Source organism: Peromyscus californicus, unplaced genomic scaffold (assembly GCF_007827085.1).
Source record: "Peromyscus californicus insignis strain IS unplaced genomic scaffold, ASM782708v3 Scaffold_22__1_contigs__length_63687245, whole genome shotgun sequence".
Taxonomy (NCBI): domain Eukaryota; kingdom Metazoa; phylum Chordata; class Mammalia; order Rodentia; family Cricetidae; genus Peromyscus; species Peromyscus californicus.
Window position 1 is genome coordinate 14,634,059 of NW_026294525.1, and position 15,163 is coordinate 14,649,221.

The following is a 15,163-nucleotide window of genomic DNA, read 5'->3' on the forward strand; positions in this document are numbered from 1 at the left end:
TTTTTATACAATAGAATGAATTATATTCCCATGCTCCTGCCATTCGTATTTTTTCTGATACATGCTCTTATGATGATGTCTAAACACCATGCTATACTTCAGTAATTGCATATTGCTAATATAATCATCATTATTGCTCCTACCCAATAAAATTAAAAGGGAGAGGGTTTTAGTTCAATATTGTAATATATTTTAAGGACAATTTAACATAGTAAATACTCAAGGCAAGACTTTTTATAACGTGGTTTTCTTTTTTCTTTTTTTTTTTTTTTGTTTTTTTCAAGACAGGGTTTCTCTGTGTAGCTTTGGAGCCTATTCTAGAACTCACTCTGTAGACCAGTCTAGCCTCGAACTCACAGAGATCCTCCTACCTCTTACTCCCAAGTGCTGGGATTAAAGGCGTGCACCACCACCGCCTGGCAGAACGTGGTTTTCAAAGTGGGAGTTTATCTGGTGCACATGCTGGAATCTAATACAGATGTTCAATTCTAGAACCGCAATAAAGCTTAGCAAACTGTGAAACCCAAGCAGATTTTCCATTACCTTTCAGGATGAAAAAAAAAAAAATACCACTTAGCATAATTCTGACACCTAGGCAGAACTTATACATGGGATAGAAGGATGAAACTGAAATGCCTCCCTAGGCCTGTGAAGTTTAACACCTTATAGAAAACTAGCTGTATTTTTAAGATGTGTGAAATCTGTATAGTTGGGCATGGCCACACACTGTGTGTGTGTTTTCATCTCTTAGGCATTCCTGCAGAACACTTTGGGGATGGTGAATCAGGCACAAAATCTCAAGTCCTTCGCTCAAGAAAATACCACAGCGTTATAAACAAGAAGTCACTCTCAGTTTGACCGTCTCAGTTCTTTGGCTAGCATTTTGAAATGTCCCAGGACAAACCTCCCCCACCCTGCTGCCCTTCTCTTAGATCATTTTCCCACAGTGCTCCGGCGTCAGGTGCGAGAGTCAAACGTCATAGCCGTAAATAAGCATTCCAGCTGAACTTTCCCAGATTGAAGGGTTTTGGCTGCCCCGCCTCAGGATGATGCACTAATCAGGTCCATATGCCTCCAGTAAATTTTGTTTGGTGTCTCACCACCTCCTAAAATGTCTCTCCAGATTAAACAGTTGTTGACTCTACCACGTTTGGCAGAATCGTTGCCTTTTTTAAGTTTGAAGGTTTTGTTTCCCTTTTTTTTTTTTTGACTTTTCATTTGAAAGGTGGTCGGTCCAAAATCTGATACCATTTAGCAGACAGAAATGTGAGAGATACTCTATTCATTTACTGCAAGATTTAATAAATGCTAAGATTATGATAACAAGGTGAATCAGTTTTTCTATGACATCTGTCTTCACCTTGTGGACCTTTTTGTTCAGCATCTCAACCCCGCATCTCATCATGGATAAGCAACCGCTTGAGCAGACAATCAGGAAATTACCTCATGAGTCATTTCTAGGAAATACTTTGTTTTAGATTGCTTGGAATCTTTTTTTATTTATTTTAATTTTTTTTTATGTGAATGGGCGTCTGGGCTGTAGGTATGTCTGTTTATCCTGTGTGTGCCTGGTACCCACAGAAGCCAGAAGAGGGCATTGGATCCCCGCAGACTGGAGTTAAAGTTGGTTGTGAGCCTCTAAGAGGGTGATGGTTCCTCTGGAGAGCAGCCCGTGCGGGTAACTGCCCGAGCCTCTCTTTAGCCCTTCCTCCTTGCTTAGAATCTTGAAAAGTTAAGCTGTAGTGTGTGTGTGTGTGTGTGTGTGTGTGTGTGTGTGTGTGTGTGTGTATACACGAACATGCCCTGGTGATCAAACCCAAGGCCTTGTGCCTGCAGTTCTTATGTGATTTATGATTTGTTCATTAAGAGCAAAATCAAATTGAAAACAGAAAGGAGTATGTAAGATTGCCAAACCAGATTACCAAAAGAACTTGAATAAACCAAAGATCAAACCCCAGGAAAGCCACAATCCCGTGCATATGTATTAAAGATGTAGGAAGGGATGTCCAGAGCATCCTTCTTTTTTTTTTTTTTTTCTTGGAGTGTTTCCAAGTGAGGCTCATAAGACAGGCAGCTTGCTTCCACGCAGAGGGTCTCTGGAGGATGCACTTGTGGAGAGGCATGTCCTTGGTGGGGTCTTGGGCAGGTAATGGGCTTGGTGTTGCAGCTTTGTGATTGAGACTAGTGTGGATGGATGCCTCTGCTTCTCAGGACATGTATGATGACCTGTTGGTGACCATCAGTTCCCGGAGGAGCAACCTCAACCAGAACCTTGCTCTCAAGTGTCAATATGATAGGGCCTTGCAAGATCTGGCAGACCTGCTGGACACTGGACAAGAGAAGATGGCAGGGGACCAGAAAATCATTGTGTCCTCCAAAGAAGAAATCCAACAACTGCTTAACAAGCACAAGGTGAGAAGAGAGCAGGAAAACGTAGCTGAAATTCTCAAACTCGTATATAGATGGAGCAAAACCTAATAAACTCGGGTTTTATGAGTTATACTTATATAATTTACACTTCTAAGTAGGCTATAAATATTTGCCCAAACCCACTAGCATCTGGAGCATAGAGAAATGGTTAAGAGTATGTTTTTATGATTTTGTAAAATTAAGAAAAAGTAATTACATAAGTAACTTTATCAGTTCCCCATAAATATTAAGCCAAATGTCTTCATACATAAATATAGCCAAGGAGAAGCTCAAAGCCTTTCTTGAGAGGGACCCAGATTCATCATTTTTAGCACAAGCTGGCCTCACACTCACTGTACAGCTGAGGATGGCTTTGGACTTCTGATCTTCTTGCCTTCACCTCCTGAGAGCTGGAATTAAAGGCATATGCAAGTAGGCTTAAGTTTATGTGGTCCCCTGTGTCTCCTTCAGGGCTTGTTGCCCACCTGGACCTTGGTGCTCTCTCTACCCTTCATTGTATTGGCCTAGACTCCTCACTCCACCCTGGGAAGGCAGAGCTGCCCGCTCACCTTTGGCATTGAGTTGATGTCTGTTTCTTGCATCATTCAGTTCTCCTGGCACTTAAGCACATTCTGTTGGCCTCAGAGATTTTCCTGGGCATGACGAGAACTTTTACCATGCAATCAAACTTGGGAACCCCAAGATTGCTCCATCAGTGTGTTCCCAAATGAAGCTCAGGTTCATTACTCCTTAGTGAATAAACACATTTAACAAAACCACACATACACACCCACACACCCCTAACATAACAAATCTTTAGCAATGACTATGCACAGTTTACCAGGTCACAAACTCAGCCTCCCAGGCTATGGGAGTTCTCTGAAGGAAAACAAAACAATCTCACTGAGTTTTAGATGGTTAACATTCTACTGTTGTGTAGCTCTCTGGTGGGCTATTATGGTGGACTTGGTCCATAAAAGTAAAGGGGACTATATTTTTTTTTTTGCTAATTTTTTTTCCCAGAGGTTTTCTGTACAAAAAGTTTTTTGATTTATTAAAGCCTTATCATTTGGCTAGGAAAACATTGCTTTAAAGTTCACAGCTGTTTGTTCTCAAATCTGACCATAGCAATAAAAGATCACTCTGAGTTGTTCCAGAAGGGAAGCTAGGATCAAGGAGCAATAGAATAACAGAGAAATGGTACTCAGTTAGGGAAGAGCTCTTGAAAGAGTCAGCTGCAGCTGCCACTGGGGCCGAGCAGAGGGACCCTTTGGCCATGGTTTTGAAATGCTGCCAAGGCCGGAGTGGGAGGTAGGCTTGTGTTGAAAGCAAGCTCAACTCCCAGTACAGGTTGGGCTTGATAGGCCATTGCCAACCATACGATTATTTCATCAACTAATGATGGTTCAAAATAATGATGCTAAGCCGGGCCTGATGTCACAGGCTTGTAATCCCAGCTACTTGGGAGGTGGAAGCAGAAAGAATTTCAAGTTCAAAGCCTACCTAAGCTAAAGAGCAAGTTCAGCAGGAGTGAATACATGAGATATTATCTCAGATAATATAATAAATAAAATAATAAAGCAGCACAGGCTGCTGATATACCTCAGTGGTTGCCTAGTGGTCAATGGGCCCTGGTTTTGATTCCTGGCCATAGCAAAACAATTATGATGCTAGTGATGATGTTGAGTCTACCCCCTACTGTCCAGCCCATGCTCTGTGGGAGACCTCTGCAGTGTTTGTGAGAAGCATAGATACAGTCATATGATAGGAATTAAAACCTAACTCTGCTCTGCTCAGCTACATAGACTGAGTGGCTCTGTGTTATCACCTGTAAAATGATAGATACAAGTATTTTATACAGCTTCAGAGTTGTCACAAGGGTGACATGAGTTGAGTAAAGAGATTATGGGGCCCTCAGAAAAACAAGAACTCAATGTCTGCTATTATTAACAATTTCCAGTCCTTCAGTTCTATGCATGGTCCTGGGTATAGGAAATGGTATAGAATAGGGCTCATCCCAATCTTCCAAGATCTTTTTATATAAAAAAATCTTTATATTTCAAAAATATCAGTTCATGCAATGGTTACAGTTCTGGTGCATGGAAGTAAAATACAAGGGAAAATTAAAATATCTGTTAACATATTATTATATGTCCAGTCATGCTTGGCAATATATCGTAAACAAGGCAAATAGACTATAAGTTGAGAGAGTTGGTCTCAACCCAGACATGGAAGGAGAGACACTGATGTGCCAGATGTGAACATCTCAAGAAAAACAGTGTATAGGCAGAGCTGAAGATGAGGGTGAGGGCACTAATGTGTCTAAGAGAAACAGGAGGACAGTGGTGTGGCAGGGATGGTCAGTGACTGTGTCACTGATACGCTTGTGCATGGGATGATGGCAGGAAACTCTCCTCTGTCATCTAATCACAGATGAAGGGCTTTGTTTTGGAGTCTTGTGTCTACAGCACAGTGGTGTGGAGTTGTGCTTGAGTGGGGTCAAGAGGGCAGGCCAGTTGGGAGCTCAGAGCCTTGATGCTGCAGGAAGCCCCTGTAGGAAGCACAGTGCCTGAGTTACGATGAGGTGCCGCGGAGTTGAGATGGTACACCCTTTGGGTTAACTGTGCTCCATCAGCTTCCACGGCTGAAACAGTTCTCATCTAGAGCGGAGGTCTGAATGAGCTGCTGATCTTCTTCTGCCTGACAAAACTTACAGGAGTACTTCCAGGGTCTGGAATCTCATATGATTTTGACTGACACACTCTTCAGAAAGATCATTGGCTTCGCCGTTGTGAAGGAAACTCAGCTGCACAGGGACCGCATGGATCAGGCATCTGCTGTGCTGAAACAGGCCCATAAGAGAGGCGTGGAGCTTGAGTACATCCTAGAGGTGAGACCGTGTGCATAGCATCTGTCTGGCCGCAAATGGAGCTCACTGGGCTCCCTTCTTTGAAATGATACTTTCCTATGGTTTAGGGTTGGTGTGTTCCTTTTGTATTCAGTATGTGGTACAGTACTGTGAGTCATCTGGATGAATCCCAACCTCAGAGTATGTGTGAAGAAGCTTGCAGGCTTGAGGTTCAAGCCCAAAACCGAATTAGGAGCACAAAACATGAAAAATACATATCCCTGGCTCTGTCTCTGATGCAATTGTTCTTGTGATAAGACCTGTCACTGGAATCTAGAAGCTAGAGGACAGTCATCTGGGTACAAATCTTTATGGTCTGAAAGCAAAAAAAAAAAAAAAAAAAAAAAAAGAAGGATTCATTTGTTGTAAAATAGCAATCCAGGGGGCCGGAGAGATGGCTCAGTGGTTAAAATGGGCACTTGCTGTTTGCTGTTCTTACAGAAGACTTGAATTTGGGTCCTAGAAAATAAATTGGGAGGTTTAAAACTGCCCGTAAGTCCTCTGTGAGCATCTGGACTCATGTGAATCTATGCATACATATGCATGTCATTACAAATTAAAACAGCAACAGACCTGAAACTCTGAACTGACATAATAAAATATAGGTTCGGATCTTAGCTGCCGTATACGGTGTTCTTAGTCCTAGTTAGGAATTCGCTGTTCTGCCTGAGAAATTCCATTCCCTCCTGTTGACTTGCATTTGCTTATTAGTCAGAAGTGAAGAAATCAAGTATTTATTTATTCAGCATTTATCAAGTTGCCACCAGATTCCCAGGCAAGGGAAATGCAAAAATGTTCCCAGGACTGCCCTCGATAATGTCGTGGTCCAATGCAACAAGACGACAATCAGAACACAGGATGACGTCTCTACAGGGAAGCAGACAGCCTTTTATATAGTAGATCTTACAGATAATCAGAAAAAAGGATGCCATTTATTAACAGGGCTCAGATTCTAGAACAGGAGTTGACGCCTGGGCCAAGAGTAGCCTGTTCTTTGTAAAGGTTATTCTCATGTAATAGTTTTATTGGTCTGCTTGTTAATCTACTGCCTTCATCCAATGGGCAGTCCTGACTGCTTGCAATAGATGCTAATTAATCTACAAAGTTGAAGATATTTGCTATGTGGTCTATTGTAGAAAGAGTTTGCAAGCCAATGTTCTAGATTCAGAGAGACTTGGATTGAGTCTTAGCTTTGACACAAATGTATGACTTCGAACACCAAATAGAGGCTAAGTAACCAGCCCCAGAACCCTGTGTAAATCGCTGGCAGATCAGTGCCCTCCTTTGGTTAGTAATTAAGTCCATTGCCCTGAACTGCCCAGTTGCTTTTTTCTCCCCATTTCCCTTAAAAGTGTTAGGAGTTGTGTTTGTCCCCCTTTCCTCCCTCTTCTCTTTTAATGTTTTTCATTTTTTAAAAGGATTTTATACATGAATACTGTATTTATATCATTTCCACACCTCTAATACCTCCCACACCCCCACTCTTAATTTCATAACCTCTTTTTATTATTGTTGTGCATACACACACACACATACACAGAGAGAGAGAGACAGAGACAGAGACAGACAGACAGAGAGAGAGAGAGAGCTGCCCACTTTTAAGGGCCATCATTGCCTCAATTGCTTTAGAAACTCCTTTTGTTTCCCAAGACAAATACCAACTAAACATTCGTGATATTACTTGAAGCAGAATCTGGCAAGTGCAGATTTTTACACGCATAGGGGAATGCCGTTCTTTTTGTGTGTTGTTTGCGTGGTTTGGTTTTGCTTCTCTGAGACCCATTGTCTCTAATAGCCCAGGCTGTCCTTGAACTTGTGGTCTACTTGCCAGCTTCCCTAGTGTGGGATCCCAGTAATTACTGTTGTGTTTGTAGATGTGGTCCCAGCTGGATGAGAGCCGCCAGGAGCTCAGCAGACAGCTGGACGTGGTGGAAAGCAGCATCCCAAGCGTGGGCCTCGTGGAGGAGAGTGAGGACAGACTTGTGGAAAGGACAAGTCTCTACCAGGTCTGGCTTCCAAGTGTGTCTTAGTGTTACGAGTGACAATGTTTCCCTAAGAAATTTGCCAGTAATTTTAATGGAATTTAAGCACGTTTGTTTAGCTTAAACTTAATTGAATAGTTTAGTTTAAACTTAATTGAATCTTTTACTTTTCTTTAAAGTTACTAAAATTCATGGATGCACATAGATTGTGTTTGTATTACTTATAGTATATAAATATATTTATTACTATATATTACATAATAAATTATATATAATAATTATTATAATTTTTATTAAGTTTATTTATTTATTTATTTTGGTTTTTCAAAACAGGGTTTCTCTGTGTAACAGCTCTGGCTGTCCCAGAACTTGATCTGTAGACCAGGCTGGCCTCAAACTCCCAGAGATCCGCCTGCCTCTGCCTCCCCAGTGCTGGGATTAAGGCGTGCACCACCAGCCCCGCCCCGGCTATATTTTTTTATTACTGCTTGATGGTTTTATACATTATCCAATGAGTTTCAGTCCCACCTCACACCCTCACACTTCCCCTCTTATCCCCTTCTATCCAAGGCTAATACCCTTGTTTCCAACAAGCCTCCCTCCTACTTGCCTGCCTTTTGTGTGTTTGTGTGACCACTGGGTTTAATTAGAATTTCTTTTTTTTTTTTTTTTTTTTTTTGGCTTTTCGAGACAGCGTTTCTCTGTGTAGCTTTGTGACTTTCCTGGAACTCACTCTATAGCCCAGGCTGGCCTCAAACTCATAGAGATCCACCTGGCTCTGCCTCCCAAGTGCTGGGATTAAAGGCATGCACCACCACCACCTGGCAGAATTTATTTTTAAAAAAATATTTCTTCATCTATACTATATATCTCAGTAATGGTGATAGAGGCCTTCTTGATAATCAAGGTGCCATGAGCTAGATTCTCAGCTCTGCAAAATAAATAGATGGTAGAGAGATAGATAGATAGATAGATAGATAGATAGATAGATAGATAGATAGATAGATAGATAGATGATAGATAGATAAAAATGATAGATAAATAGGTATGCCAACAGATAATAGATGATGGATGATAGATAATAGATTATAGATAAATGACAAATAGACAATATTTTTGTAACAAGTGAGCTCATTTTGAAATCTTTAAAAACATTTTCACCAAACCTCCACCAAGCCTTTTTTTGTAGTTTATTTTGGTGTCATACTGTTTTGGAGATAATTAAGCCTGACAGCTGTAAACACATCAAGTTCCTAACAAATTAAAAAAGAGAGAACATCTATATTTTGATAAATACGTTTTCAAGCTTTCAGAGCTGCAGAGTGAAGATAATTTATGTTTGGTAACAAATAATACCAATGTTAGAAACATCAGAGAAATGATAATGCTCAGGGACACGAAGTCAAGCTTTTAACTCCATGTCATGAATCATTCCAGCATTTAAAATCCAGCCTTAATGAGTACCAGCCCAAATTGTATCAAGTGTTGGATGATGGAAAGCGACTGCTGATGTCTGCCAGCTGCTCGGATCTTGAAAGTCAGCTAAATCAGCTGGGGGAGCGCTGGCTCAGTAACGCCAACAAAGTGTCCAAGGAACTTCACAGACTGGAGACCATACTGAAACACTGGACCAGGTAATAGGATGAGTAGTCATCCCACGCTTTTGATAATTCCGTGGTGTATTACTAAGACTAGTAGATACCGGCCTTGGGAAAGATATGCACATTTAGAAAATGGCATAGTTTGGAAAAGAAAGACAACCAGAGAATCCCAATTGGAGTCTTACTCTTTTAAATGTGTGATTAAAGCTGGCGGGGAGATGGGCACCCAATGCAGCTGGCTCTGCATCCTCCCAGCCCCCCAGGCCCCCACCCCATACCTCTCTCCTGCCCCCACCTTGTCTAGCTGCTGCGAAACCTTAGAGACAGGATAATGTTGAATGAAAAGAGAGTAGCCTCCTGACAGGCCATGGGAAATATCTTAGATTCCCATTGCTGTGATGTACAGCTGAGAAAAATAGTTTATCAGAAGGAATATTTGTTGTGGTTCACATTTCAGAGGTTTCAGGCCAAGGTCAGTCGGAACTATTGTCTTGGGTCCTGGGGCAGAATAGTGTAGTGGCAGGAACAGATGATGGAAGAGACATTTCACCTTATAGCTGCCTGAAAAAGTGTGTGTGTGTGTGTGTGTGTGTGTGTGTGTGTGTGTGTGTGAGAGAGAGAGAGAGAGAGAGAGAGAGAGAGAGAGAGAGAGAGAGACAGACAGACAGACAGACAGACATGGCGCCTTTCAAGGACAGCTCCATGTGACCTCCTTCCTCTTGTTAGTCTCCAATTCTAGATATCCAGCCCCTCTCCACATAGTGGGGACACCAACTGGGGACCACGCCTGCAATATACATGCCTGGGGGAATATTTTACACTGAAATCCCAATGGGAAGTATTCAGGGGAAGCACTTACTTGAACTTTATTGAATGTAGCATTGTTTCTTTTGTTACCTTTATTTCAAACAGGTTTTTTATAACCGTGACCCAATATTTCCCAAGAGCATCAATGCAAGGAGAGAGAAAGATATTCTCATTTTCAGTTTAGCAATGGGGGCACTGAAACCCAGGACAGACTTAAGATATAAATATTAAAAGACAAGAATTTCAGGGCATCAACCTCATATACTTTTCTTCCAGGTCTTTTGGGGGCTCTCGTTTTAACTGACAACAGACAATACAGACAGAATGTTCCATTAATAAACTCTTTAATATGCTTAAAGGTATCAAAGTGAATCTACAGATCTGATTCATTGGCTACAGTCTGCAAAGGACAGGCTGGCATTTTGGACTGAGCAATCAGTGACAGTCCCACAAGAGCTAGAAATGGTCCGGGATCATCTCAATGCTTTCCTGGTAAGTCTGAGAACTTTGAACATTTGATCTTGTTTTGTTTCTCAGCCTGGATTTGTGGAACAGTGCGCAGGAAGCCAACTGTCTGCAGGCACAGTAAGAAGCTAAACTGTCATAGACAATTCCAAGGTGTAGCTAGAGTTTTCCTGCCTGGCCCACGGTCAGGGCAAATCTCTCTCACCTGCCAGTCCCACAGCCGCTCAGACCCAACCAAGTAAACACAGAGACTTATATTGCTTACAAACTGTATGGCCATGACAGGCTTCTTGCTAACTGTTCTTATAGCTTAAATTAATCCATTTCTATTAATCTATACCTTGCCACGTGGCTCGTGGCTTACCGGCATCTTCAGATGCTGTTTGTCATTGTGGCGGCTGGCAGTGTCTCTCACTCAGCCTTCCACTTCCCAGCTTTATTCTCCTCCTTGTCCCGCCTATACTTCCTCCTGCCTGACTACTGACCAATCAGTGTTTTATTTACTAACCAATCAGAGCAACACATTTGCCATACAGAACATTCCACAGCACCAAGGTTAACTCTGTGTATCTAGTATTTATGTAAACTAGTGAGTGGGGTGCCAGATTGCCTCTTGCAATTAGTCTTCAGGTCATGGATTAGCCTCTTTTGAAGATAAAGGTGTGGTGCGTTTGTCTCCAAAGAGTTCCACATGACCGAGCCCTCAATGCATGGAAATAATTGCTCTATGCTTAAGGTTGGTCCCTGTCCTTAAATGGAAAAGTCCAGCTATTTGATGCTAAATGGAACACTGTGACTTTTGTTTTTTTAAGGAATTCTCTAAAGAGGTAGAGGCCAAGTCTTCCCTGAAATCATCAGTCATGAGCACTGGAAATCAACTTCTTCGATTAAAGAAAGTGGATACAGCTGCCCTGCGTGCTGAGCTGTCCCGCATGGACAGCCAGTGGACTGACCTACTGACAAGCATTCCCGTGGTACAGGAGAAGCTCCATCAGGTACCTAGATAAAGCTGGTTTATTTGGTAACAGTCGATTTCCACCACACAAATGCAAATTAGAACAACCAGGACGTTTCTTTTCTTCCTGCTTTGTACTGTGTATCAAAACAGAACCATTCTACAAAACCCTTTTTCTTCCCAAAGTGCTTTCGTGCTTTCTCTCTCTCTCTCTCTCTCTCTCTCTCTCTCTCTCTCTCTCTCTCTCTCTCTCTCTCTCTCTCTCTCTCTCTCTGTTAGTGTGTGTGTGTGTGTGTGTGTGTGTGTGTGTGTGTGTGTGTGTGTATTTGGGTGTGTGTTGGAAACTTGAATTAAAAACTTTGACCTTGTTTAAACTGACATTTTATGGGTAAAATGTAGGCACCTCTTAAAATTGTGAAGATCTATAACCTACGTAGAAGACCTGCCTTCTTACATCCAAGAAGGAAACTGGATCTTAACTCAATATAAGAACAGTCATACATCATTTACAACAGGGATGCATTCTGATAAATAGGTGTTTGGTCCATTTTAACATTGTTCGAAAATCAGAGTGTACTTACCACAAACTGAGAGATAGGCACAGGCTCCTTAGCTTACCTTTTGGGCCCACCATTGTATTTGGGGCTCCACATTGAGCAATGTTATCAGCTTATGACAGCATTCTTATTGGTAATATGTCTAACCTACTTGGAACCCTGGAACATTTTAATCTTTCTGTCTCTTTAGCATCCATCACTGTAGGTTGGGTATGATAGATGTTTTTAATACACGTTGTTTCTCTCCAATCAGCTATATATTCCTAGAAGAGAGGAGCAATCCCATCTTTCTTTAGTCCTTTCCCCTCCACATAGGATTAGATAATACATATTTAAATTTATATATATCTGGAGACAAGGTCTCTCTCACCTTGTAGCCCTGATGGCCTTGAATTTGTGGTGATCCTCCTGCCTCAGCCTTTGAAAGGGCTGGGGTTATAGTCATGACCCATCACAGACAATTTTGATTTATAAATATTTAAATGATTGCTCTTATTTTTGTAAATCATTGTAATCATGATATGCATACTTGCTTGGTATATGAAGTAAAAAATCAGAATTCTTAGTATATCTTAAATACTCAGGAAATTGAATCTTAGTAATAAATGTGAGAATGCCAAAAAGCAGGGAAAATGATATCTTTCAGTGTGGTGTTTTTCTTCCTTCTATTAACATTCCTGAGTCATAATACAGAGAGATTTTACAAGATAATTAATAAAATACATCTGTTGAATGTTTTGTAGTTAAGGCTTTTTTTTGAAACACATAAAACTAGCTATAAAGTAAGAATATGTTTTCTTGCTGGTGTTTTGATTAATTAGGTAATATTTATGCAATGTTTGTGGCATTAGATGTTGAGTGAGCATTAGGTGACTAGTGTTACTGTGTTTGTCTGATGTTTCAACTTCAGAGATCTGAAAAATAAAAGGGCTGTTATTTCTCTTGCGACCCCATTGGGGGTCCAAGACCCTTTCACCAGGGTCGCCCAAGACCATCAGAAAACACAGATATTTACATTATGATTTCTGGCAGTAGCAAAATTATAGTTATGAAGTAGCAACGAAAATAATCTCATGGTTGAGGGTCATCACAACATGAGGAACTGAATTAAAGGGTCGCAGCATTAGGAAGGTTGAGAACCACTGTGTTACCAGAAGTTTGGTCTGAATTTTAGTGCTCGGGACTCATTCTGTCTTGGCTCTCACAGCTCCAGATGGACAAGCTACCTTCCCGCCATGCCATTTCTGAGGTCATGAGTTGGATCGCACTAATGGAAAGTGTCATCCTGAAGGACGAAGAGGACATAAAGAATGCCATAGGTTACAAGGCAATCCATGAGTACCTTCAGAAATATAAGGTAATGGACATGGAGGTTTTCATTTCCATACATCTAGACCTCCATTTGAAGGCACTCAGAAACTCAAACCAGGGCTTAGAATGTATATATCCTATACACAGTGAACAGAGACATTCAAAAGTAAAAGCGTGGAAATGTTAAGTACAGATACTGTGTGTCAGTTATTTTTGTGATGCTGTGACAAAATACCCCGACTTCAGCAACTTAGAAAAGAAAGAGTTGATTCTGGATAACAGTTCCAGTGGGGATATGGTTTGCAATAGAGGGAAAGGGCTGGTAACAGCGGCAGGATGCTGACCAATCACATTTCATCTGTACATAGGAAGGAGATAGATAGAGAGCAAGAAGTGGGACCACACTATAAATTCTCAAAGGTGGCCCCAGTGATATACATCCTTAGGTTCTCCAGTGAGGCTCCACTTTCTTTTTTTTTTTTTTTTTTTTTGGTTTTTTCAAGACAGGGTTTCTCTGTGTAGCTTTGCGCCTTTTCCTGGAACTCACTTGGTAGCCCAGGCTGGCCTCGAACTCACAGAGATCCGCCTGGCTCTGCCTCCCGAGTGCTGGGATTAAAGGCGTGCGCCACCACCGCCCGGCTTGAGGCTCCACTTTCTTAAGGTTCCATAACCTTCTCAGGAAGCATCACCGACTGGGGACCAAGTGTCCAAACCCGTGGGCCCATAGAGGACATTACACACTCAAACTGTAACACACTGAAAGATAATGATGTAATTTACCTGTTTCAACATATCATGCATATGATATTTACATGTGTACAACTTTATAAACATGATGAATACATATTCCAGTCCCTAACCTAGCAGGCCATGTGAAGAAACAAAGACTGTGTCCTTTGGATGACATCATGGGAGTGATAACAGTCACGTGTGGGTTCGCAAAAGCTTTCCAACTCCTGGTAACATGCTGAGACTTTTACACACAGAATCTTGTCTGAACCTCTCACCTCTCTTTTAGGGTTTCAAGATAGACCTGAACTGCAAGCAGCTGACGGCAGACTTTGTAAACCAGTCAGTGCTGCAGATCAGCAGTCAGGATGTGGAGAGCAAGCGCAGCGATAAGACAGATTTTGCCGAGCAGCTCGGAGCAATGAACAAAAGTTGGCAGCTCTTGCAAGGTCGAGTGGGTGAGAAGGTGAGCTGGGTGGTCTGTCCTTCTGATATGGATGCAGACCCCGAGAATGGGCTCAGGAAGGCAGGAAACCGTTTCACAAGGGGTGTGGCTAGATGAAGCACCAGAGAGCCTCCCACAGTACCAAGAAGGTAACCTCGCCCTGGACACCATTAGGGCCCTTTGTTTTCTTACACAGCCTCCCTTCTCTGAACATTTTGTGTGTCTGGTTTTGTTTTTTTAAGATGCCTCTTTATTTTTCTCCCCTTTACTTTCAGTTGATTATAGTGTTCTCTTCTTTACCAATAGTAGTCATTGATTGATGCTTGGTAAACTTCATTTTCTTCATTCATATATGCAATTGACTGTATTTTGAGAAATTCCATTTTTTACATTTTAATTTTATCGTGCAGGGTTTTGTAAGGCCATTTTCATGCAAGTACATGATGCTCTTCTAGCATAGTCCTTCCCAAATGCTCATTGCTTCTCAAGAACTCTTTCCTCACTTAAAAAAAAAATAATTGTATTGGGCAATTTTTTGGTGCCAGTGATTTGATTTTAGAACAAAGTTTTTGAAATTTGCGTCTTTCTGTTTGTTTAGATCCAGCTGCTGGAAGGCTTGTTGGAGTCTTGGTCAGAATATGAAAACAGTGTACAGTCTCTGAAAGCTTGGTTTGAAAACCAGGAGAAGAAGCTGAAAGAGCAGCAGCAGATTGGTGACCAGACTTCTGTTCAGAATGCCTTGAAGGACTGTCAGGTAACGTATCCAGGCATGGCTCCCAGGGCTGCCTCACACCTCAGGCCTGTGCTGAGGGCATTGCTGGTTCAAGCATTATGGGGTTAACTTGTTCTTAATAATTGCATCTGCGGACACTTGTCTTTCATTACGGGGGATGATCAGGTTGATCAGGTAGTCACTTTGTTGTTGTTGTTTATTTGGTTTTAGGAGTTCTGTTATCTAACCACTGCTGATTTAAACCTTCAGTCTTCCAGCCTC

General features: G+C 41.6%; 1 protein-coding gene across 18 annotated transcripts in view; it reads left to right on the plus strand.

Moving 5' to 3' along the window:
• Syne1 (spectrin repeat containing nuclear envelope protein 1) overlaps positions 1-15,163 on the plus strand; it is a 477,641-nt gene that overhangs the window by 366,472 nt on the left and 96,006 nt on the right. For all 18 annotated transcript variants that reach the window (XM_052750933.1, XM_052750946.1, XM_052750935.1 and 15 more), the window contains 9 exons: positions 2,212-2,412; positions 5,126-5,299; positions 7,192-7,323; positions 8,737-8,933; positions 10,067-10,199; positions 10,985-11,167; positions 12,892-13,041; positions 14,014-14,190; positions 14,768-14,923. In XM_052750933.1, coding sequence (XP_052606893.1) covers positions 2,212-2,412; positions 5,126-5,299; positions 7,192-7,323; positions 8,737-8,933; positions 10,067-10,199; positions 10,985-11,167; positions 12,892-13,041; positions 14,014-14,190; positions 14,768-14,923 — 1,503 coding nt within the window. The remainder of the gene's footprint in view (positions 1-2,211; positions 2,413-5,125; positions 5,300-7,191; positions 7,324-8,736; positions 8,934-10,066; positions 10,200-10,984; positions 11,168-12,891; positions 13,042-14,013; positions 14,191-14,767; positions 14,924-15,163) is intronic.